The sequence below is a fragment of the Equus quagga genome, chromosome 2, assembly GCF_021613505.1.
Source record: "Equus quagga isolate Etosha38 chromosome 2, UCLA_HA_Equagga_1.0, whole genome shotgun sequence".
In the NCBI taxonomy this organism is placed as follows: Eukaryota; Metazoa; Chordata; class Mammalia; order Perissodactyla; family Equidae; genus Equus; species Equus quagga.
In genome coordinates, this window is record NC_060268.1 from 129,763,328 (window position 1) to 129,789,667 (window position 26,340).

The following is a 26,340-nucleotide window of genomic DNA, read 5'->3' on the forward strand; positions in this document are numbered from 1 at the left end:
TTTATTTTATCCACAGCCATTAACGGGGTGCCAAGCACGATAGTAGACACTAAGATTACAGAGTTAAGACTTGACAATTTAAAAGACCAGGCAGAGTATATAAATAAAAGATGACTAAAAGTTTCACAAATATTATTGTTGAAATATGCAGAGAAATTAGTGGAAACACAAATGAGAGAGGTTTTATTTTTATTTTTTATTGTGGGGTGGAGATTAAGGAGAGTCAGAAAAGATGATATAGAGGATGAGGCCCTTGAACTGAGTTTCAAGTTATGGGGTAAGAATTTTCCTGTGGAATGAGAAAAGGTTAGGACCCTCCAGGATAAAGGTTTAGTGTTTGGAAGAGCATAGGGAAATGAGCCAGGTGGTGTAGTTCAGGAAATGCAAACGTTAGTTATAATGGTGACGCTATAGATAAGGACAATAATAACTGCTACCGTTTCTTGAACCCTTACTATTTGCGAGAACTTGTACATCCTTCATCTCTTTACTCCACACAGCAACCCTATAATATGATTGTTCTCTTATCTCCGTTTTGTAGGTAAGAAAATGAAGGCTTTGAGAAATTAAGTAACTTGTCCAAGGACATGTAGCCATCAAGTGTTGGAGCACAGATTCAAACATAATTTTAACTAACTCCGCAAACTTCTATGCTCTTTGGCTCATTATTTTTAAGAAAAAAACATATAATTTACATAAAATATTGATTTAGATTTAAGTTACAGCTCATTCAAGTTGTTACAGTACTTTGGATAAAGGCTGCGATTAGACTAAACTTAATTTGATGCTCATACTTATTGCATTTCTTCCAGGGGTAAGATGTTTAAACTTACTGAACTTCAGCATTTTCTTGTGCAAATGTGTGAAGAGTTATTTTGAATGGCATTTGAGACAATATCTGCAAATATTTACCTGTGGTAGCTATTTGACAAAGTTGCTCCTCCTCACCGACTCCCAGTGCCACCCCAGCAGGCAGCTACCTGGAGTGGCATCTTCCTTTCCCAAACAATACAAAAGTTCAAGACACTTGCATTCTTCAGCCTATTTCCCCTGAAAGCTAGGTCATTCTAGTCTTGTAAAGTTCTTTTTTTAAAAAAAATTTCAAGTCTCAGAGTTAATTTTTTGTTTGTTTTAGTTTTATTTTCTTAGCACAGACCTTACTTCAGAAAGATTTTTTCAGGATATCTTGTCAGGATGTTTTCCTGACATGCCATTCAGTACAGTGGCATTCTAGAAGAGATTTCAGTTTTTTATGCTTGTCTATTTGTATGTCTTTCATGCCTGAAAAATGTGGACTGGAATCTGTGCCTCTGCTATGTGTTAAGCATAAAATATTTTTAAAGCTCTTTCTGCAGAGAAGAACTAAGTTAAGGACAGCATATTTCATCTTTACCATGAAACAAAGATTTCCAATTTAAAGGCAAATGTGTCATTTTAAAAGGTTGAATAAAGTGGTACACCTGTAAAAAATGAAAACAAAAAGAAAACATAGCAAAACAAAAACAAAAACATTTTTCTTGCTTCTTTCCATACAGGGCTTCTCTCTGCACTGATAACGTTTCCATTTGATTATGAATTAGATAAATTTTCTTTTGCTTTAAACCTCACCCCTTAGTCTTTGAGTCTTCATAGTTTTTTTTGAGGTCAGCATCACGGCCTTGCTGGTTCAAACATCTCCTTTTATTTGTACCATTGCAGATTTATGTTATGCATACATGTTTCTGACACATTTTCAATGGTTGTTTATGCACAACATTGTACAACAAAACTAACATTTTATTCTATAATTCTTTTTAGAGAACATAGCGCTTTCATAGAATTTTAAAGTTAGAAAGAAATATAAGAACAATTTTGGGCACATCTTTGTTTTATGGGTGTGGAAATTAAGACCCAGAAATGATATGGAATTTGCCAAAGATTGACCTTTGTTCAATCTTTCTTTTCTCTATTTATTTAACAAATAACTTTTTTTTTGTAAAGATTGGCACCTGAGCTAACAACGGTTACCAATCTTCTTTTTTCGTTTCTTTCTTTCTGCTTTTTCTCCCCAAACCCTCCCCGTACATAGTTGTATATTTTAGTTGTGGGTCCTTCTAGTTGTGGCATGTGGGGTGCCGCCTCAGCATGGCCTGATGAATGGTGCCATGCCCATGCCCAGGATCCGAACCAGTGAAACCCTGGGCCACCACAGTGGAGCGCGAGAACTTAACCACTCAGCCACGGGGCCGGCCCCAATATAACAAATAACTTTTGAGCACCTACTATGTGCAAAGCACTGTGCTTGATGCTATGAGGGACAAATTGTGTGTAAGAAGTTTCTCTCCCTCAAGGATCATACAGTCTAGTGAGAGAGATGCATGCAGGTAAAGCAATTAACCATTGGACAAGTACTAATGAGGTGAGCTCTCCACAACCCCTTCAATGATTCCAAAACTGATGTCATCATCCTCATATTGACCTAGTTTTCCCTTTGAAATGACCTTCTCAGTTCACAGCACTATTATCTAGCCAGTCATCGCTGTTGGAAACCTGGGCACCAGCCTAGATGGTTCTCTTTTCTTCACCCCCAGCATCTGCCAGTCATCATTCTACCCCGTTTACTCATTCAGAATCCTTAAGTCTGTTGATTTTCTTTATCCTGACTGCCAATGCATTAATTTTAACACTTCATCTTTTGCGAACTGTTGCTATGACCATCTAACTTTTCCTTCTCTCTCTGTTCTTAATCTCTTAAAATACATTGTGCAGACTCCATCCAGATTGATGTATTTGAAATAACGTCTGTCTGTGTGGCTCACCTACTTAATTTGTACGACTCCTAGTTGTCTATCGGATCAACCTCATTTCTTAATGTGGCACAAACCTCCAGGTTTTGGCCTTCCCTCATACTTTTTATACTGGTTACCAAATATTCCTTAAGGAATTTTGCCATTGCTCAAACTATCTCTGTCTCCTGAAAATGGCCTTCTTTATCACCTTGGCCTGGCTGACTCCTACGTATGCTTCAGTACTCATTTGTTACCTCCTCAGGAACCTTTCCTCCATCCTTATGGGGAGTGCTGCTCCCACTGATCCACGTGTTACCCTGGATACCTCTATTAAATACTATGTGTGTATGTCTGTTTCTACCATCAGATGTGTGCTCCTCAAAGGCAGGCACTTGGTCTAATGTAGCACTCGTCCTTAGTATAGCGCCTGGCACATAGTAAATAATAAAGATTTATTGAAGAGATTGAACTGTTTATTGAACCAAGTGTTATAAAAAATAAGGAGTACAAGAAAGTATAATGAAAGAGAATAATTAATTCCAGCTGAGAAGATCAAAAAAGCCTCCATGTAAAATTTAGTAACTGATTTAAATCTTAGGTCTATAATCAGAAAGACAGGAGAAAAGAAGTGCCAAGTGAGGTTTTTATATGAGCAGAGTTCCTAGGCTATGATTGTATTGCATAGAAAATAAAGGATCCATTAAGGTATCCATTAATGATTGATGAGTAAATACAGTAGTAAATCATGTGGGGCCTTGAACAACATGATCAAGAGATTGCTCTTAATTCCATCAGCAATGGGAATAGAGAGAAGGATTTTAGCACAAAGAAGGGACATAATTGGACCGCAAGTTTCTTTACCAGAGAGTAAACACCTTGAGGGTTGAAATTTTGTTTGTTTGTTTGTTTCTTGCCTGTTATTTTATTCTCAAATAAAAGGTTACGTGTAAAAGTAGGAACTCATACATTTGAAGAAACAAAGATGTTTTAGAACAGTGCAGTCTAATACATCTTTCTGTGATAAGGGAAATGTTCTATATCTGTGCTGTATAATACAGTAGCCACTAGATACATGTGACTATTGTTCCTCTTTAAATTAAGGAACTGAGGAATTGAGTTTTTAATGCTATTTAATTTTAATTTAATTTAAATTTAAATGGCCACATGTGACCCATGGCTATCATAGTGGACAACACAGTGTTAGAAAGTTCTCTCTAGCAGGGTCCCAACAGGAAACAGATGGAACACTCAAATTAGGATAATTCAAGGAGAGTTTATTTACAAAAAACTTTTTTCAAATGTGAGGGCAGCTTTTAGGGAAGAACAAGAGAGAGCAGTTAACTGTGGTAGTTACATGGGAGCAGTGGTGAGGCAGAATTGATGGAAAGACTCATAGTTAAGATTTTAAGCCTGGATCACATTGGGACAGTATTTATAACGTGCAGCAATAATTTTATTGAAATTTCATTGAATCAAGTCTGTGCTCAGAGCTGTTCTTTTCAATAAAGTCTTTCCTGGCAGTTTATTTTCTGATGAGGAATGTGATTGCTTTCCCTCTGCAGTGCTGATCCATGCCATGTTTTCCCAGCATCTTTCCTCGGCACTCCAGTGTAAGTGGTACATTTTCCATTAGCAGGGCTGTATTGACTTAATGATGGCTCCTGTCAAGGCTGCCTTTAAGGAACATCCTCTCTTCTGAGCACGTGGGATATAGGCAGGCTTTGACTGTTATCTGTGGTTGTGCTTTAATATCCTGCCCTTTCTGTCCCTTACCTCAGCGCACACAATTCACCTTCAGTCCTAGCTCATTGCTTCATGATTTGTTAAGGCTTTGAAAACAGAAGGAATGAAGGCTTTTAAGCAAGATGGGCTATTTCTCCTTGCTTTATTTATTTTTATGCCATGCAAAAGGAATAAAGAGGCATAAAATGGTTTGACTAAAGCCAAATAAATCTGGATAAATAGAGCAAGGACCCAATAAAAAGCTGGAGGTGAAAAAGAAGAAAGATGGGGGAGAGGAGAGAGAGAAAAGGAAGAAAGAAGGGAGAATATACTTTCTGTAATGATAGGACTGTTTATTATTACCTTGAGAACAAAATGTCTTTGACCCAGTGAAACGTTTTAAACTAAGGTTAAGCTCTGGGTAGAAACTAGGAAATCATCTTTATAGTTCTTATTGAATCTCTTCATGCTGTCACCTCCTGTCATCCTTTATTAACGTTTTGTGTGCCACTGCTGCTAGCTTTGAGAAGGCTGGCATCTTTTAGTTGTTCTGATGAATCACGTCATAGAAGCTGGTGAGTTTTTATGGCCAACACAACAGGAGTCTCCCACATTATTCCTAATGCCCTGTGTGTGTGTGTGTGTGTGTGTGTGTGTGTGTGTGTGTGTCTTTGCCTGTCCCACTTCTGCCCCCTTTTGACTATCTCTGCTTTCATGAAGTGGAAAGAGTTACAACCAAGAACTTATACTGCCTGAAACTGGAGAATAAGGAGTAGATTCTCTAGGTAAAATTGGAAACTGTCTTATAGCCCATTGTTTATCTGTTTATGCCACCGCCTTATATTGCCCTGCAGGAACTTCTCATAATTCTCCACTGCTGGCGTGGAGAATGCTGGGTGGGAGCTGTGAAAGTAGCCACAACTTTTATCTGGGTGATTGCCACCATGGCTGTTATTGCTCTGACATCCGGAGCTTTATTTCTCTCTCCTATCTCTCCTTCCATCTTCTCCCCCTCCCTGCATCAGACACAGTCTCCATTATGCACATACTGCATGCTCACTCTCAAAAATAAAGTGTGGTAAAGGACTTAGTACTCCTGTGCTGTGTTTCACTGTAGGAGGCATCTGGAAATGTGTAGGGCCAATTTTTGGCTGTCATATTGCCTGGGAGTAGTTATTGAAATTTAGCAGAAAGGGGTCCAAGGATGCGAAACATCTTGCAGTGTATAAGATGATGGTCTCAAATGGGGCAATTTTTCCCATCTTAAATATCAATAACACTGCTACCTGAAAAATCTAGGTCTAACCAAGGTTTAGGTGAGTAGAAGCAACCTCAGCTAAGAGAGTGTTTTAGCTCTGCCTTCATAGGTAGATGCTAAAATCTTCTCCAGAATTTATTATGACATATTCCTGGCATATAATAAGCCCCTAATGGAAGGATGTTGTGTTTTGAATCAAGTTATTCATTTATAAACTAATTGAGGTAATTCAATAAGTCCTATGCAAGTTACTATCAGGAAGGGAAAAAAAAATAAGATACACCTGCCAACATCAAGATTCTAACAGAATAGTAAGAGTGATGGGAATGCCCAGTAACAAAATGAGTATATTGGGAAATTTTCAAAATGTTATTGGAACAAGGAGAGGTGACAGTTTACTCTTGAGCAGAATTGTTGGGGGGCGGGGGAACTCTGAGGAAACCATTGAGGAACAGGTAGGATTTCAACAGGGGGTTATTTGGGGAGACACTTGCTGAAGTCAAAGGTACATTATATGCAAGAACTTGGGAGAGGGGATAGAAAAGTATAGGAATGTTGTCACTGTAAACGATAGCACTTGAGAAGATGTTGCAGAAGATAGGACTGAAAAGTTAGGTTTGGATAGGGTACAGATGGTCTTGAACATCTTGTAAAGGAGTCTTTTCACTTGAAGGTATAGATTGATGTACGGGTTTAGTCTTTGGGGGTAACGTATGGCATGCTGCCTAATGGTCTATACTTTCCCTCAATGTCTTTCCTCATGGAGTTCATCCTGTAAATTCCCTCAGTTATCAACTGCTTAAACTTGCCTTACAGATTTTCAAGGTCTTCTCCCAACAGCCCTTTTCAGTTTATTAATTTAAATAGTAGCAATATTCCTAGAGGTGAACCACATAATAATTTTTTTCAATCTCTTTTATATAAGATATCACTGAAAAAAAGTGTGATCAGATTCAATTCAGTTGTCTCTCACAAAAGTAATATGTAGAAAATACCAACCAAGGTGACTCTCTATGTGCTTAATAGCCTAAAGATTTAGGTTAAGGATATAACAGAGAGAATTATTCTGCTTAAAGAAGGAAAAGGTGTTGCACAAATTGTTTTAAAAAGCCAAAAACAGCATCCAGTTCTTACTTGAAACAATTTGTTCTTGGAATATTGTCAGCTAAAATTGTGGTCAACTTTTGCAAATTGTATGAATTTGCACTGCATATTTTATTTAGTGTTTAGCAAAACTCCAATATGGCTCTGCATAACTTACACAATACACCGTGAAAATGACTTCAGAAACTCCCACAGAAGTTGACAAATTGGGCATCTAATGCTTTTAAGCTAATTGAATGCTTAGCGGTTAGAGTCGACTTGTTAAGAATGAAGATCGCAGTTCCTTGAAGATAAAGCTCTGCCTACTGCCACACTAAATGCAGCTCAACTCTGTATCAGAAATATTACAGAAGCTTAAAGAAGAAAATAATGTGAGCTTTAATCACCATTCTACTTAGTCTTAAGTGAAGTGCTTATGAATCATATGCAATATCATAGCAGTTTTGAAACCTATTCTTGAATTTTCAAGCTGTTATATTCAGGAAATTTAGAAAGCAAATTGCTAAGTGATAAAGAATAATTTGATACCATTGTTCATGCCATTTTTTTTCTCCCTTGCAGACTGGAAAAAAGGAAAGGAGTAATACCCTGAATATTGCAATAGACAACATGTGCAAGAAGACCAGAGACCTTCGCAGACAGGTGAGGGAAGAGAGAGACGTGCAAACAGAAACGTCATGCAAAGACAAGCTTTTTTCCCTTGCTGGAGTATTTATTTCTTGCTTTTGTTTTTTTCAAATTAATTTAGAACACAAAGCAAGAATAATAAATATATACTTTCCACATTTACGTACCTCAACCGATTTTGCGGCAAACATAACACAGAAGAAAGAGCGTTTGACTTCATGTCAGGCAGTGACATTCAAATGCTAGCTCTGCCCTCATCAGCTGTGTGATCTTGGGGACAGATTCATCTTCCTGAGCCTCTCTGAACCCATAAAATAGAGTTTATAATACCTAATAAGGCTGCGAGGATTGAATGAAATGCCTATCAGTGCCTGGTATGTAGTGAGTTTTTAGGGAATGTTGGTGAATTGATTCTATTATATTAATAACTGGGTTTGTCATCCAAATGCTTACAGTAAACAGCCAGTAATTCAGAGAGCTCACCACTTTCCCCTTCCAATTCTTTTCAGGATGCTTCAAAAATTAGTTTCTGTTTAAGTTAAGGCTACTTTTTAACCTTAGGCCTTCGGGAACATAGGATTAGAAAGGATTTCTTTAATAATTTAGAAGTCCAGTATTATGCTAGGAGTTAAAATTTTTTTCCCTAGAAATATGGAGACTTAGCTATTTTTGAAGACATTTACCTCCCGTTCCCTTCTACTCTTTAATAACCAGAGTTCTTTTTCATGTACAACTTTAACGTGGTCACCATTAACTCACAAAAGAGGGGCAAAAGCTTTTCAACCGTAAGCTTTTAATGCACTATATTACTACAGTTTAATGGGAAGATTTAGTAAAATGGCCTGAGCAATCTTTTAATTCAGAAGTAGATTTGGAAATGGAATAAATAGGGATCCCCAGCCAGTTAGCATTAGCTGTTTGAAAAAACATAATTTTGAAGGCTGGGAAAATTCCAATTTCTCAACTTTATGGCCTTAATGTGAATTCTATTTCTACTGTCAGCACTTAGAATCATGGAATGTAAGAGTTGGAAGGAACTTAGCACAACCTGTCTTATGGTGCAGATAAGAAAGCAGGCCAGCGTGGCGAGGTGACCTACCTAAGGCAGAAGGAGCGCTGAACGCACATCAGGTCATAACCCACGGCAGACTCAGGAGCGCATCCTCAGGGCCACCCTCCCTGTTCATTGCATGACTTCCATTCTGGATCTTCCTTCGGATTTCTACTCCATCCGCTCCTCTCAGGACTTTCTCAGAAGTTGTTTCTATGAACTATCAACAATCGTGTCTAATTCCAGTCTCATTCCTTCAACAAAGTCACTGCCTTCAACAAGGTTATGCACAAAAAACTCATCTACATTTACACCTCCAACGTTTTTGGAATCATTATTTTTTCTTAAGTGAAGATAAAGCAATCCTTGTGTGTAGGATTACCAGATTTAGCAAATAAAAGCATAGAATGCCCAGTTAAATTTGAATTGCAGATTAAAAACAAATATGTTTTAGTATAAATATCTCCCAAATATTGCATGGGACATAGTTATATTTTAAAAAGAGTTGTGTTTATTTGAAATTCAAGTTTAATCAGCCATCTTATATTTTATCTCACAATCCTACTTGTATTTCTACCTCACCACCATCAGCGAGATACAGTAAGAACACTGCCGATTACTAATACTTTTCTTCCTAGTAAGGGAATGTTTCCAGCTTGTAGAGAACTGTTGTGTTCCAGAGGTATGAAAATTCCCTTTGGTTTCACAGGTCAACATCTTCATTGTCTTGGTTAAGTATTGCTGCTTAACAAACCACCACAAACAATAGCAACCATTTTATTATGTTTCACGATTCTGGGTTGGCTGGGGGTCAGCAGGTCCATTTCCGTAGTGTTTTCACTTGTGGTCTCCCACATAGTGACAGTCAAGTGGTGACTGTATCTGGGTTCAGGGCTGGACATTTGAGAGCTCAGTGCTTCTTCTTCTTCCCTCTCTCCAGGTGGTGACTAATCTTCTAGGGCCTCTTTATGTGGCTTCTCTCTCAAGGAGGGTAGCCTGCATGTCTTACATGATGGTTCAAGGTTCCAAGAAAGGAGGGATGGAAGCTGCCAGGCCTTCTTAATGCCTGAGCTCTAAAGTCACCAGAATGTTGTTTCCTACACTTTCCATAGATGAAAATAGTCACAAATCCTGCCCCAGTTCCACAGGAGCAAGTAGCAGCTCTGTCTCTCGTGGGAGAAGTGGCCTGTGTGTACAGGAAGGGGTGGGATTGTTAGGAGCTGTCTTTGGCGACACCCATAGTCTTCAATGTCAATGAGGTAGCTGCTGTGCCTTGTTCTCAGTATCCTTACCTGTGCTCCCTAGGACTTCATTTCCCATCTTGGGGTTTATGCTTTGGGCAATAATAAAAACTAGTTTAAACCGCAACACGAGTCGTCTCCACCTCTTCTTATTCTCACAAAGTTTATCAAGCAGTCTTAAGCATATATACCCTCTTTCACACAGGAAGGAGAAAGCCCCTACTTTTAAAATGTTTTTCTTTGGAATATTTAATGTTCACGTCTTGTTCTAGATCTGTGTTTGTTTGTTTGTTTGTTTTTAGTAAAAAATAAGCAGAGCCCATCTTCCTGCCCATGCTCACCCATGGCTTGTCCATCAGCAGTACACAAACATTTTAGCTTTGCTTCAGAGAATCACTGGACTTCCTTGAGGAATGAGAGAGATAGCTTAGACATATCTGGGGGAGAAGCAAGTTATATATTTTGGGGCAATAAGATGAAGTGTCCTAGGAGATGAGTTAGTGTTTATTTGTTTCATCCTTCTTGCTCTGTGACTTTCTTTCCTGTTGTACTAGAGAACAAAGGCAAAAGTCCTTGGCATGGTGTTCCAAGTTCTCTGTAATTTGGCCCTGACTTACTCCCCATTTTTCTTAATGTTCCTTCCCTTTCTGCTTTCTTTCTCAGTTCCTCCTCCTCATCACACCAGCACATAACCTGTTCTCTGATTAAAGAGTCTACTCACTAGTCACCAAATTTTCCGTCACCTACCTCCTCAACGCCAAACACACGTGTCTTTTGTATACATGGCCTGTTCAACTTGGTGCCTTCACAGCACCCCTTACTCTCCCAACCCAACTCCTAATCAACTCAGGAAGTTCAAGACTAATGTAAATCCTATTTCTTTTATGAAACCTTTGCCATTTTCACCAGCTGGAATTAATCTTTTTCTTCCCAGAGCACTTATAATTCTGTTACAGCACGTGTAATTCTGTTACAGCAATGGTCATATTCTGCTTGTATTTTCTTTTATAATAGATCTTTCTTCCCACTGGATTGTAAATCCTTAAAATGATAGTTATGACAACGCTTCTCCTTTAGTAAATGCTTTCCAAAGCTCTCTACCAACTGTTGTCTTTACATTATTGATTTTTGTCCCTGAAATAAGAAATAGTGCCATAGTATTATTATCTCCATCTCTTGGGGGAGTCAATTTACTGAACATCACCCAGCTAACTGGTAGAGGTGAGGTTTGAGTCTGGGGTATCCAACCCCAGCCCAAATTTGTAACCATCATGCCAGAGGCCAGGGAAAATGGCTTGTTCACCTTCAGAACCCCCACTGCCTAATACACTGATTTTACTGTCATAATTATTTCCTTCCTTATTATTTACATGTCTTTTTAAATTTAAATTTTCTTCTTCTTTTAGTCTTATTTCCCAGCATTCATTTGAGAACTGCATAGCTATTGAAATTCTTAATAAGGGAGAAGGATTCCTAAACCTCCTTTACTTCATTAAAAAATGAAAACAATCAAATATATTCCATTTCTACTGTATTATGCAGAGTGAAATATGCATTTGATTTCACTAAAGGCAGGTTAAAATTTTTATTTGTGTATATTGAGGAAAAAATATCTGTTTTGTAAATATGAAAGTAAGGACTTGAAGTATGTTAAATAAAATAAAATTCTGGTAAAAACAAACGAAACAAAAACTTGATTAATTCTTTAGTTGCTGAGTTGCTAAATTGCTATATCCTTCTCTTCTCCATGTTTGTGGTACCAGTGCCACACTCAGAAAAAAATATAGGTTTTTATACCTTCTCCTCCTCTTCATCAAAAAATGTTAGGTACTCATAAGATGTAAGTCCCACTAAATTGGCACAGTAAGTATATGCTGAATTAATTATTAGTTGATTTAGTTCCTATTAGTCAATTGAGTTCAGAAAGTCATATTTTGCTATTTTACTTAAAATTAAAATGGTATTAATATACACAAATATATGTTTTTCTAGTTCACTGAAGATGATTCTTTTCTTTTTTTCTTTCTTTTTTGCATTTCCTTTTGAGGAAGATTAGCCCTGAGCTAACATCTGCTGCCAATCCTCCTCTTTTTTTCCCTGAGGAAGACTGGCCCTGAGCTAACATCCGTGCCCATGTTCCTCCACTTTATACGCGGGATGCTAGCATGGTTTGCCAAGCTGTGCCATGTCTGCACCTGGGATCCAAACCAGCAAACCCGGGCCGCCAAAGCAGAACCTGTGAAGTTAACTGCTGTGTCACCCGACCGGCCCTGAAGATGATTCTTTTCTAAAACACACTTCCTCTTCTTTCCATTCTTCTTCCCTTTGCTATTTCATTCTTTCTATTCCCTTATTTGGTGGTGGAGGGGGCAGGATTTCTTCCAGTTTTCACTTGGGGGTTTCAATTGTGGAGAAATATATTATTTTATTTGAGATCTCTGACCACTTATATTAGTGGGAAATAGAAAAATTGATGTCTCAAAGCCTTTTATTAAACTGTAGTGAAAAAAGATGGAGAGTCCCTCAGTTTGGTTTTGTGCCTCACATCTTTCATGCCTGGCTGCAAAAAACAGGTACTTGTCGAAAATACATACCTCTAACGCCTATTGGCCTCCCACTAACTTCAGATTTTTAGTGCTGCGGCTTCTAAGAGTGTCCTATTTCTACACTGGTAAATTGACTTCTCCTTTAAAGTGTTTTGTATATCACCCGAGTGAAAAGAATGAGTTGTTCCATTGGGCATGAAAATGATACGGAAATAAGTAAGATAGAGACTACTTAGATATCACACATATATATATAGATGATTGTGTAATTTAAATGAAAAAAAATCCCAATGAATGTCAGAACACATAAAGAAAATTGCTTAGCATAGCATTCAAGGTCTTCCATATCTTGTCCTCATCTGCATTTCTAGTCCTAGCTCATAATAATTTCTGTTTCACAGTCATCATAATATAAGGAATGGCAGAATCAACCCAGTGATATGCAAAGCAGAAGTGAAAAGTGTGATCACCAATGAGTAGTTTATTTAAGATGTTGGTCTGTTACTTGGTACATGACCAGACAACATTAACACCAGACAAATGTGCCTATTTTGTATTGGATTCCCCTGAAGGTGCATATTGAGACTGGGACCTTAGTGCAAGTAGTTTATTTGGGAGGTGATTCCAAGAAGCAAGTGTAAGAGAACATGATGTGTAAGAAAACAGGCAGGGAAGGAGGAAAGGATATGTTATTGAGGTTCCTGCTATAGGCAACCAGAGCTTAAGGACCTCTGAGAAGGGACCCAATGCCTCCCAGAATTGTCTGACCAATGGACGGAGGCTGGGAATTTTTTCCAGTAGCTTCCATGCCCATTGGTGGAGCATTGCTCCCAGGGGTGTTGACTCTCCAGAACTTCCAGGCTGTTTGTGCTTGGGCTGAGAATCTTACAGAGACTTGGAGCAGGCCCTGAGAAAGAATAACAAAGACAAGCATGGGATGCACTTGAGGTGGGATATCTTCAGAGGCCAAGGAACTGTTTTCCATAGTAACAGCTGAAATCAGAGCCTGGTCCCATAGATGAGAAGTAAAGCACCAAAAGCCCCGAATAAAGTCCATAATCATAGCTATGAATGTGATGGTAAATGATCTGGAATCAGCAAGACAATCTGGTAAGAATATCATGGGTTGGTTGAGTTAATTGCACTGTTTGTTCTTTGCATGGGTTAAAACGCTTTCAAATGGAAAGATTTCTCCCTGCCTGCTGACTGTGCTCTCTTAAAGTATCATAAGTTTGTCTTAAAGTTATCACAAGTATGTTAAAGTTGCACACAAGTCACCAATTTCTGGCCATTTCTTTCTGTCATCTTTTAATCTTTTTGTCTTATTTGTTCTTTACCTGAAATGCTTTCCAGTACTTCCATTATACCGATAAAGTCCTATTTCAATCCTTACTCTATCACTATGTTCAAACCACACTAGATATTTGTGATGCCTTGAGGATTCCTCTATTTTCTTTGCCTATGATAGTCTCTATTCCTAAAATGCTATGCTTCCCACTTCCTTGCTCCAATTCTTAACATCCTATTCAGCTTTTAAAATGGAATACATATGTCCCATCCTTACAGAAACCTTCTTCACCAGGACAATCAGAGCTAATTATTTCTTATTTGTTTGCACTTCTTTTAAGATACTCATCAACTCTGTGTATCTCTCACTCCCTAACAGTTACCCTGTTTTTGTCATGTTGGCATTCCCCGGCTTGCCTAGAATGGTGCCTTGCCCTTAGGGAGAAAGTTCAAAATGCATTTGTTAAATGGAATGAATATACAACTACAGAAAAGAAGATTTATTTTTCTCATTATATCTGACATTCTATTACATCAGGTAATTTGAGACCATTTTCCAACATAATTTTGAAAACACTGGCACCAAACTTATTTGAAAGCTCATTTTCCAGTCCTTCTGTTTTATCCTACTGAATGTAATATCACCCCCTGTGCTAGGCCTTTTCTCACTCACTGTGTTATGTAGTTAGCAACATGCCTTAGAAGGAAACAAATAATGTGATCCTAATTTGCTTTAATTTTTTAAAAAATAATTTATCCAAAGAGTTTATTTATTTATTGTTTAATTAATAGTAAATCAGCTATACCTCAAGCCTCACTTTTCCAATGTGTTTCAACACTTGTAAGTGGGATGAAGGACTGAGCGAATAGCAGGGAAAATATAGTTGAAACTTTCAAGAAATAAAAGAACAGGGAAGTAAATGCCATTAAAATGAAGAGAAGACAAAACATGGCACCACAAAAGGGAGAAGCGAGACCATAGCAAATGCATCCTGTGCTGGAGGAAGATTGCTATAATTATTTAAGGGGTTACAAAAATTGGCACAATGTAAGATAATGGTTATCTCTGTCTCTCTAGATTTTTGTGTGATGATAAATCAAAATGTATTTTTTGAAAAGCACAAGAGGACAACTTGACTTTCTGGGTATAGCTGTAGATGAGAACATACATCAAAGTCTTTTACATGAGAAACGATTGCTTTTTAAACCTGTGTCTCAATGTAGTTAATACCAAGTCTTGCTTCTTCATGTCACAATCAAATTACAGCATTGCATAATGATCTTTCATTCGAGAATGGACCATATATACAACAGTGGTCCCATGAGATTACTACCACATAACCTAGGTGTGTAGTAGGCTATACTATCTAGTTTTGTATAAGTACACTCTGTGATGTTTTGCACAACAATGAAATCACCTAGCAACGCATTTCTCAGAACGTTTCCCTGATGTTAAGTGATGCAGGCTGTACCGGAAATGAGTTTTTTCTCAATGTCTCCACCTCCTTTTCTTCCATGTACTCTTCAAACCATAGTGGTAGGACTCCTGCTTCTACTTTTCCACTGAAACTATTCTTGCTAATTTCATCAATAACCTCCTAGTGGTCAAATCCAATAGATAAATCTTGGTTCTTTTTATTTAACTTATCTTTAAAATTAGACACTGAAACCTATTATTTTCTTCAAATTTCTTTGCTCTCAATCTCCTGGTTTTCCTTTATTGTAATATGTAATGATTCTCACTCCTACACTAGATTATGAGGGACCATGTGCTTCTGTCTTGATGTTTCTAATGATACCTTGCTTTTGATTAAAAGGTAAGGAAATGGTCTTCAGAAATATTTGTTGAATTGAATGAAATCAAATACACAGAAAAGAAGATTCAGCAAGTCCATGATTTGGGCATTAAAATTACATTTGTTAGTTATCCTAACAAACATAATTTCATTTGAAGAGTATTTCAAATGAAACCTAATTTCATTTGAAGTTCATTTGAAGAGTATTGATATAGAGATTTATTTGAAAGTTTATCGTTTAGTTTTGGTCATTTGCTCTCTTTGTTTCTTGGCCATGATCTCATTTTCTTTTAAGGTCTTACCCTTCCATCTGCATGACTCCCACAAATTGTAGTATTTCATAAGATTTCATTCTTGGACCTCTCCTCACTGTGTGTCTTTCTCCAAATGATTCTACCTGCATCCTCAGCTTGAATTACCTCCCATGTGTATGCAGGCTTTAAATCACCTATTTCTAATGCAGATCTCCTCCTTGCCTTCCTTCTACATGTCCTGGTTACAAATGAAAGAAGAAAAAGATAAAGGGGAGGGATGATCATTGAAAACTGTTCCTCATCTGAGAGATTCCTTCTACTTTTGTCTTATGTATGTGGAACTAATATAACTTGTGGTTCCCAGCTAATTTATGATCTCTTGCCTGACTTCCCTGGTCCACTCTTCATAGACATCAAACGCGTTGTTTGTTTACTCAAGGTCTTCCCCTTGCCTTGTAACCCCTTTGCACTCTGCACCCTGCCCCAGTAAGTGCTCAGTAAATATTAATTAGTTGCCATTAGTGATTTGCCTTTCTGCATGCCAAGCAGAATCTTTCTTTGAGAATCTTCCTAGAGCCATTGTGAAATTATTGGTAGCCAGAAAATTTCAGTTCTTTTGAGTAAGCTCTACCATCTTAAGCAGGTATATTTTCTCTTAAAAATCTATAATTATTATGGATTTATTTTCCTATCATTGTTATAGGAAGCAACTACATCATTCAACCCCTCGAAAAGGTATTATTCCCATGTAATCCAAAACTAGGATAAGTGTTTATTGGTTTTAAAAGAATACCATAAAGTATAATTTTCATGAAAGGCAAATTGTAGATTTCCTGTCTTATATCTATTCATCTCTTTGTTTTATTGTATAGAGGTTATTAAATTAAATGAAAAGGTTGACCAAAAGAACTTTGGGGTCATTCATAGTCATTGACATTGCTAATGAAACATTTCAAGATACTGTGATCCTTAAGGGCTCAATATTCTATAAGTACAATGATTTTCCAACACAGCTTAAATTTCAGAAAATATGTGCTGAGTAGAGTAATTGCCTGATTGTCATTTATAAGCTTACGTGTAATCTAATTTAAAAGAACTAATTGTAGCAGAATGTTATACTTGTTTAAATAATTTAAGATGTGAGGGCAAGAACAATTAATGCAAACAGAGAAAATTGGACATCAAACTCATCTATTATTCTCCTTGCTCTATTAATCTATTATCAGCTGGCATAATCGGTGATCTAACTTGGTTTAATTACCATGAAGTCTACAATTTACCTAATCAAATTATATCATCAGTTCTTCCAACAAAGTAGAAAACATTTTATAATTTTGTAATTATGAAAATACATCATGTATGATGTTGTTTGTACATATTCATAAACATTACAATAGAGTAATTTCTCTGAGGGAAAAAAGGAATATTATCACGTATTATCTGACCTCTGGGCTAGGTACAATTTAAGAAAAGATTAGTGAGTTTTGAAAGCAAGAGAGCCATTGCTCAATGATTTTTTTTCTTGGATATTTTGCTTGTTTTAGCTTTGCAAGTGACTTTCATACACAGTCTTAAATGTTATGATTTTAGAGATTGTGCAAAAAATATATAAAATGAAATTTTTAACTGCTGAGATTGTAAAAATAGGAAATAGCATGAACTACTTCCTGAAAAAGAAGAAAAAAAAAAACCCTGAATTTTTTTATTTCTTCTCAGCTCCGTAAGGCTATTATAGATCATGTGTCAGACTCCTTTTTGGATACGACAGTCCCACTTTTGGTTCTTATTGAAGCTGCCAAGAATGGCCGGGAAAAGGAAATAAAAGAATATGCTGCGATATTTCGTGAACACACCAGCAGGCTTGTAGAGGTAAGTGTGCTAGAACTGTAACTACTCTAAATCCAGGAGAATGAGGCTCTCATTCCCCATTAACAGTTGAATTGTAGTCAAATAAAAATTTGTGACAACTTATTACAAATGAAGCAGAGTTGGACCAAGGTAATATCAAGGTATTTATGTCAAATTGTATAAACCATCCCCCAATGGCTTGGAAAAGGAACAATTTATTTAGAAAGAGCTATGAAACTATGATCAATATTGTTTCTTTTTAAATGCATTTTTTTCAGAGCTACACAAAAAAACTTGATTAAATGCAGATACTTTCTTTTATCCTTACAAATATTTTCTTCCCTATCTTAAAAGTATCAAATACTCTATCCCATGACATTTTATTGTTTCTCTATCATTTTTTTCATGGCTGTAGTACTCCTTCAGGCTTTCAAATCATAATCAACTATATAAGGTGACTACAGAGCAAGAGTGTAGGATATATAGGGGTAGAGAGATCCAGAAAAATTAAGTAAGGATAGTGGATTGGTCTATGTCCTAGCAGGGGCAAGAGGAGATGATCAAACTATAATTTCCTTTTGCTTCAAAACTGGAAACGTGGATGGGGCCGCCCCTGTGGCCAAGTGGTTAAGTTGTCACGCTCTGCTTTGGCGGCCCAGGGTTTCACCAGTTTGGATCCTGGGCACGGACATGGCACCACTCATCAAGACTTGCTGAGGTGGCATCCCACATGCCACAACTAGAAGGACCCACAACTGAAAATATGCAATTATGTACCAGGGAGCTTTGGGGAGAAAAAGGAAAAATAAAATATTTTTAAAAACCCCAAAAAACTGGAAACATGGAAATGTCCCATGATGTGGGGGGCAGGGTAGCATATTGCTAAAGGAGCCATGAAGTGTTGGGTGTTTCCCAGGAGACAGATAATGGAACCTATTGTACTATGGGCATCAATAATGCAGCCACAGCATAAGAGAGAGCCTGAATGGAAGAATTTCTAGCACCAGTAAGGTAATAGTATTCTAAAGGTCAGGAACCAGTAGCAGGAAGGGGGAAATGTGATTGGCTAGATCTGTATACTAGAGCTGATATACTGCTAGTACTCATCACTATGATTGCACTACTTATTTATGGCTAGAATTTATTCTCATTGTCAGTGCCCATGCCATACTGCTTAGTAAATGTTTTGACTGCCACACCTCCCTATATTGGCCATGAACTCTGGTGAAATACGTGTTTTGGTGCCCAAACTTCTTATAAAACTTGTGAGTTAGAAATAGTCACTATCCAAATTAGAATCACAGCATTTAATATAACATCTACTAAAACAGAGGACTTTCCCCACACCTTTAATATGGATCCACTGGGAAGGAACTTTCCAATGTAACTAGCATTTGCACTATATACTCTTTTTCTGGGTTCCAGTCTTCACATGTAGAAAATAAAAGGGGTGGATAAATAGATAATTACCAAGATCATTTCAGCCCTAAAACTGCCCCACATCCAACTTGAAATGTCCTTTGAACTTCCCAAGGAGACAGGGCACCTGTTAAAATTCCCATTGGCCTTATGTGGGAATAAAGGTACAAAACTCAAACTAATTAGAGTTAGAGATGATTTTCAGGTTCAAAATTTTTAACTAATTCATTCAATTAATTATTATATCAATTAATTATTATTTATCTAGTTTTATTTACTCTTTCTTATACTCATTCCTCAAATATCTACTAGCTATTCCCACAGGAAAAGGTTAAAAGTAAGAAAGCAAAGCAGAGGGAGCAGGTCACTAAAGCCACCTAAGTGTGGTCCCTGACAATCGTAAAAGTTTTGTGTAAAAATGTGATCTCTAAGCTGAAGGCACACCAAATTATGAAAACAACTTTTTTTGCTGAAATATTCTGGAAGTAAAAGCTGGTTTCTGTTAATAAGTTTCATCCCTGTTCCTATTTCTTAGTGTAAGGTTTCTATGAAACACAAACCTCATGAGATGCTCAATAAAGAAGGACCCCTTGAAGGGACATAGTTTTAAGCAAAAGTTATAGCTATTTCTCCTCTTGAAGATTTTATATTTCTGAAATACCCAGAGATAAAGACACCTCTTTAATTTAATTTGTTAGAATTTCCCCAAATCAGGTTACCTGAGGAACTCTTTCTTTCATGACACTTGTTACTAAGGTACTGCCTTCAAGAAACACTTGAGAATACTACCTTAACTTGTTACCAAATGATGGCTTATTATTACACAGACAGAGCTGTAAGAATCTGTTTTAAATATTTAAGGATTTTGAAAATTCTGTATTTCACATAAATATTGAAAGAATAAAAGATTTTGGAATTTTGAGCTACCAGGGGACTGAGAATGGGTCTTATTTAACTCTGTATGTTCCCTTAACACATTATAATGAGATTAGACTAGCTTTAGGGTCTTCTAGTTCCCACTCTGCAATTATATGGAAACTGGTCTAAGTCATTTTCAGTTCCAGTTAGCTTTTACAACATAACAAACCATCCCCAAACTTAGTGGCCTAAAACAACCATTTAGTACTTTCTCGCTGATCTGTGAGTTGATTGGGCAGAGCTGGGCAATTCTCCCTTAGGGTTTCTCATGTGATTGCTGTCAAATATCAGCTGGGGATGGAGCCCTCCAAAGGTGTGAGCAGGCCAGACCTAGAAGATGGCACATTCACGTGGCTGAAAGTGCATGTTAACTGACAGCTGGGAGCTCGGCTATGATAGTCGACCGGAGCACCAATGCATGGCCTCTCCTCGTGTCTTCAGCTTCTCACGGCGTAGTTACTGGGTTCTGAGCTGAGAATTCTCAAGAGCAAGCTAGAGACAGGAAGTAGACGCTGACATTCTCTTAATGCCTGGGCCCAGAAATTGGCAGAGTGCCGCTTCCACCATATTTTATAGGTCGAAGCAATCATGGAGCCTGCCCAAATACAAGGGGTGGGAGGGGGGAGTGTGCAACTTCACCTTCCAGTGGAAGGAAGAGCAAGGTATTGCAGCCACCTTTTATCTACTATGCTTCTCTTCTCAGAGCTTGATTTGCTTTATCTATAAAGTGAAGGTTAAGCAAGATAATGTCTAAGGTCACCACCAGTTTCTAAAATTCTGTGACCTAACAAATATGCTTTACAGTTGAGAGACTTCTAGTTTTCTAAGAGATACAGCCATAGGAGAAAATGCAGATGGTTTTTAAGTATACCACTTGCACACTAGGTTGTTTATATATATCAAGAAGGAAAAAAAGAGCACTGCATTCATCTTCCAGGAAAATCCTCTTTTGAAAGGAGCTGTCTCACCAAAGCAACAGAGAAAATCATCATTAATTTACCACAAACATTGAGACAGAAGTGTCTGTGACAGAGTCCTGGGAAATAGGAGAGCTGACATATAGCAGTTTTGGAGGACGTTGTGAGCTTACTTTATACAGATTCCTTACTGATCCTCCACCTCCCGCCTGCCTACCACCCCACACAGACAGGCACGTCTACCCATCTTATTCCAGGGCTGGGTAATTTGACATAGCAGGGCAGAAAGTCTTCGACTCTAAATGACTTCAAGAAAAAGCTATTTTCAACATGTCTGGGTTTTGATACCTCAACTATGTTTGTCAAAGAAATCTAAAGTCAGTGAACTTGTTGAAGTAAGACTTAAATGGAAAAAAACCCTCCATTTTTAAAGAATTCCTATCAGATCTTTGCAGAAAAACTCCGTGCTGTTGAAGGAACACTTTAGATAATGGTCAACCTGTAACTTTTACAAAACGATAATAAAAACTAGAACTGAACACATAGCAAAACGTAAAGCTTTAAGAAATTCTAAGGTAATAGAAATTAGGAAACCCAAAGGATTGGGGACGTTGGGGGGAGAAATGGAAATGAGGAGCAGAGTGACCAATAAATTGGGTCTGAACATTCTCAGCCTCTAGTGGAGTCATGTCTGAGTCTCCAGCTGTATTAGCATGTAGTTTGGTATAAAATGATCATGAGTGAAATGACGGTTATACAGCCCTGGGCAGTACCGATAAGCGGAGACCTAGATCCTTGCGGCTAGTTTTACCTTAGTTATGCTGAACTAAGTAACTACTAGGTAAAGCTTTTCCTACTTCAAACATCCAAGTTACCCTGTGCTTTTAGATGTACCAAGCCACAGTGGGAATGGGAAGCAGGAGTCAAGAGTTTGGCATTTAAAAAATCATCTTGACATAGTGATTAGCCGTTAATGACAAACATGCTCTTTGAATTATGCTCCCCAGTACTTTGATCTTGCACTGATGGTGACCATTCACTCTACTGGCTTCCACTAATAATACCTATTAAACAGGAAGCTTAAAATATTAATTTTATCTTAAAAATAAAAATATTCAGTAATGTAGAGAGTAAAGATTTTATCTTTTATTGCTTTGAGCCTCCTCTGGTAGCAAAGTCTGTACAGATAGTGTTCAATAAATCTGTATTGAATTAAGAAACATATCCATAACATCAGCCAAGTTTTTCTTTCTAAAAAGTGACTTTGGGGATTCCAGTAACTGGACTTGAGATATATACCTAAGCCCAATTTTTTTTTTTTTTTGGCTGGGAAAGATTCACCATGAGCTGACATCTGTTGCCAATCTTCCTCTCTCTTTTTTTTCCTTTTCCCTCCCCAAAGCCCGTGTTCATAGTTGTATATTCTAATTACAAGTCCTTCTAGTTCTTCTATCTGAGCTGCTGCCACAGCATGGCTACTGACAGATGAGTGGCATGGTTCCATGCCTGGGAACAGAAGGAGGGCTGCCAAAGTGGCACGTGCCAAACTTTAACCACTAGGCCATCAGGGCTGGCTCCTGAGACCAATTTTTTAGTAGATTACCTCCCTACTCTACTGTACATGGATACTTTAAAATAATTTTCCACAGTGATATTAGTAAATTCTTTTGCTACTAATTATCGAAAGCAGATATTATAAACCCTGCTCCAGACCTCCCTCAGAAGGACTTTCAGACAATGTGATGACACTTTTAAAGAACTTTTCCACTTCAGAGATATAGTTTGTAACTATAATGTAGTAATATAACTATTATTCAGAAGAATGCCATTACATTTAATGACTTCATTGTTTATTATAATGGCTACTATTAAATATTTCTCTAAAATTAATTTTTAAAAACTCCACTATTATTTTGAAACTTAATATGATTTGTTCTCAGCAAGTCAGTTCTTGCTGAACACTATAGTCCCTACTAACTAAAACGGTAAAATCTTCAGTTTATCCCATGGGTTTTACCATATTAATTATCCTTAAATATGACAGTGTTAATGATCTAGGCCTGAAAATTTTCAGCGAATTAAAGAGAAATTTCTCCATGAGAAAAACCAGCTTCGTCAGTGCTTTGACTTATTCATCAAAAATTCATCTGTCTTGATGCACCTTATTTTAGTAAGTTTCAAGGGAGCTTTTCGTCAAAAAGGAAAAAGTGGGTGGACATTTAATTATAATACTTCCCTCCATCCTACAAAGCTGATTGTTCCCACTCACAAAATGGTGAGCCAGATTTAACAAAGCCCCTGTGCCAAGAGAGAAGGCTTTACAGGGGACTCTCGCTGTTTGCAAGAAGCGCTGATTGCTATCAGCTCTACTAATATCTTTCCTTTTTGGCAGAATGCTGTTTAAGTGTCACACATTGCTTTAATTGATTATCTGTTATCAAACAAGGATATATTTGGTTATAAATAAAGCTTTTAGAGTTTCATTCCATTCTTCCTCCTTCCCTCCCTTGTAAAGAAAAAAAAAAAAAAAAGAAAAAGAAAAAGAACAAACCCATACTTACAGTCGTACACAAACCAACAACTGTTCCCAGTGAGCGTCTTGGCAGCTCCCCTCTTTTGGTGGGGAAAGGGTGTGATAGCTAAGTCAGGAATGCTTTTGCTTATGTAGAATAGAACACACAGGTGTGACTGCCCACTCCCTGGGTTAGAAACTGCTCAGCATCTTAATCCTCTTTCAGCTAAAAGACATTGGTAAACATGATCCTTAAAAGCCTAACCTGAATGCACAGTGAGTTCCTTTCCATGTTTTAGAGGTTTCTTTATAAATTTTCCATTCATGGCGTTCGGAATATAGGAAAAGGGTAGTGATACAATTATAGAAAAATCTGAGACTTTCCACAATCAAATGTAGATATTTTTGAATGGAATGTTTGTGTTTCGGAATTAAGAGGAGGGAGAAAACTAGATGGGATTAGAGTAGTTTTAGAATTCAGCATGAAATAAGCAACATTTACATCAAAACTTGAAAACTAGGCAGGAATTGGATTTGAAAAACTAGAGCTCCAAGTGGAGATAACAGCATGAGTAAAGGCACAATGCTCATTCCTGAGTTTCAGAAATACAGCAGAAAGGAAATCTAGATTGCTAAATTGACAGAAGCATAAAGTAGAATAGAGGCAGTTGATGAATAGCCTTGAGTATGTGATTGCCAGGGTGGGAGGTTAGATTTCATCTTACAGAACTGGATCCATTAAATGGATTTGGAGAGCTACAGTTGCTTCTCACCTGGGAAGGGTCTAAAGGGAAGTCATATTTTAGGAGATCTTCTGTATGGACTATTTTGCATCTGGATATACATGTTTGTAACCCACAACAATTGATTCTAAGCTCATGAATATAGACTGCCATTTAAAAAGGGCTGCATTTAAAACCTAACTTATTATCATATGTTAAAGAGAGAGAATACAACTAGTTTGTTTATTTGTTTTTTTTTTTGCGGAGGAAGATTTGCCCTGAGCTAACATCTGTTGCGAATCTACCTCATTTTGCTGAGGAAGATTGTCTCTGAGCTAACACCTGTGCCAGTCCTCTATTTTGTATGTGGGTTGCCACCACAGCATGGCTGCTGACAAGTGGTGCAGGTCCGCAGCTGGGAACCAAACCCCTGGCCGCTAAAGTGGAGTGTGCCTAACTTAACCACTAGACCATGGGCCAGCCCCAGTCTTTTGATTTTTAAAAACAGATGAGTTCTACTCCCTTGCTTAAGAGACATTAGCAAATCATTAAACCTTTTGGGATTCAGTTTCGTTTTCTGTAAATGGACTTTGAGGGGTTAAATAATCTTCTCCATTCCTGGCATTCAAAATTCTAGAAATCAGACAGAAGAGTTCATTTATTTGTTTTATGTGTGTAGGTGATTTGGTGGTGAATGGAGAAGGCTAGTTACCCAGAAGTATTGGAGGAGTGGTTATTTTATGGCTTTTACAGGACAAAAATAGCTTCTATTTCAAATAATAAAAAGGGAAAAAATAAAGGAAAATACATAAAACATTTAGTAACCTGTACCAGCATCATGCAAAGTGTTTTATACTCATTACCTCATTACATCAATGCTCACAATGATTGAGATAAATACTTTTATTACCGTTTTGCTGGTAAGGTTACCCTGGCTGAGAAAAATTAAGCAACTTGCTTAAGGTCACACAGCCAATAAATGGCAGAGTAGGGAATCAGCTCAGTTCTAACAATGGCAGAGATTAAAGGAATAAAGGTAGCACAATAAATCTAAAAATGGAAAGTGAGCCCAGGTTTTATATGTTTAATTCCTTGACGGAGAGAGGAGAAACCTTTCTGAATGCTTTTGGACAAGAGACCTGCTATTCAGTGGATGAAGCTGCAAAAGTTCCAAGAGTTGATTTTATTTTTCTCTAAGAATCTCTAATCTTGTCCCGCCTTCCCAAACTAGAAAAGCAGAGAGCCAGAAACACACAGTCATGCCCATGAAATCCTCCTGCATGCAGTCATTCTTTATAATTCTTAGGTAGCTGCCTCGCTACCTAGTGATTAGCCCAGGATAGAAGACCTAAGCAAGATTAGGCATCATCTTCTAATGAGAAAGTCCAAGTATTCCATTTGGAAGTTAGTTGTTTGGAACTTGGAATATATTTTGTCTTTTAATCAGTGTTATGTGTACTATTTGGCTTCCTCAGTCCACAAAAACCTATTACATCCCTAATAGAAGTAAAAAATTACAGAGCACTTTAGTATAAGTATCTTCCTAACCTAAAATGCATTCAAAGCTGCCCTTCCCCATCTCTCAGCCCCCTCTCAGCCTGGTGTGCAGAGCAACCCTAAGGTAGGGGCAGCAAATTCAAATGCTTACAGTAGGGGACAAACAAGTGATGAGTGACAGGGCCCTGTAGGATGGGCCTATGAGGAAACGGGGAGCTAAGCCCAGTCTAAGGGGTCGGCCTCAACTTTTCTTCAGTCAGTTGTTGATGTGCATGAATGTAGGCCCAGTGTTGTCAGACATTACAATTTCGTAAAAGAACCCAGAAATATAGATTTTAATGTAAAAATCTCTTGATTTCTAAGTGTAGACAACTAAATCAATTTAAAACAAAATAAAAGCAAAAGCACAATTCTATCATTTGTGCCAATACATAATGTCACAGACCACTAGTTTTGCAATCTCTGCTCTAAGGTCAAGTTTTGAAAGACAAGATTCACCAAGATGGATTTTTGTAAGTGACGCAGATGAGATATGAAGGATGTCCTATTAGTGAGAATCAGGTATTGCAGATATGTGGTAAAACACGCGAAGGGCACTTGGTTTGGGGAAGTGGGTTCCTTCTAGTTTCTTTTTCTGTAGTGGTTAACTTTGAGACAGAAGTTGAATTGAAAAGGGTTAAGGGCACGGAGAAGATCAGCTATTTCCTCTTATCCCCTCTGTTGCTTGCAAGCAACGCTAGGGTTGGAGTGGAGAGAGAGAAAGGGAGATCTTGCCTAAGGATCATTCACACATATGTTAGACATAGTTAAAGCTGTGGTTGAGTACATCCAGAAAATCCCTCTCATAAGAAAA

At 37.6% G+C, this 26,340-nt stretch overlaps 1 protein-coding gene across 3 annotated transcripts in view; it reads left to right on the forward strand.

Moving 5' to 3' along the window:
• The window catches only part of CTNNA3 (catenin alpha 3), a 1,485,947-nt gene that overhangs the window by 770,465 nt on the left and 689,142 nt on the right, over window positions 1-26,340 (forward strand). For all 3 annotated transcript variants that reach the window (XM_046655293.1, XM_046655294.1, XM_046655295.1), the window contains 2 exons: window positions 7,414-7,494; window positions 17,371-17,523. In XM_046655293.1, coding sequence (XP_046511249.1) covers window positions 7,414-7,494; window positions 17,371-17,523 — 234 coding nt within the window. The remainder of the gene's footprint in view (window positions 1-7,413; window positions 7,495-17,370; window positions 17,524-26,340) is intronic.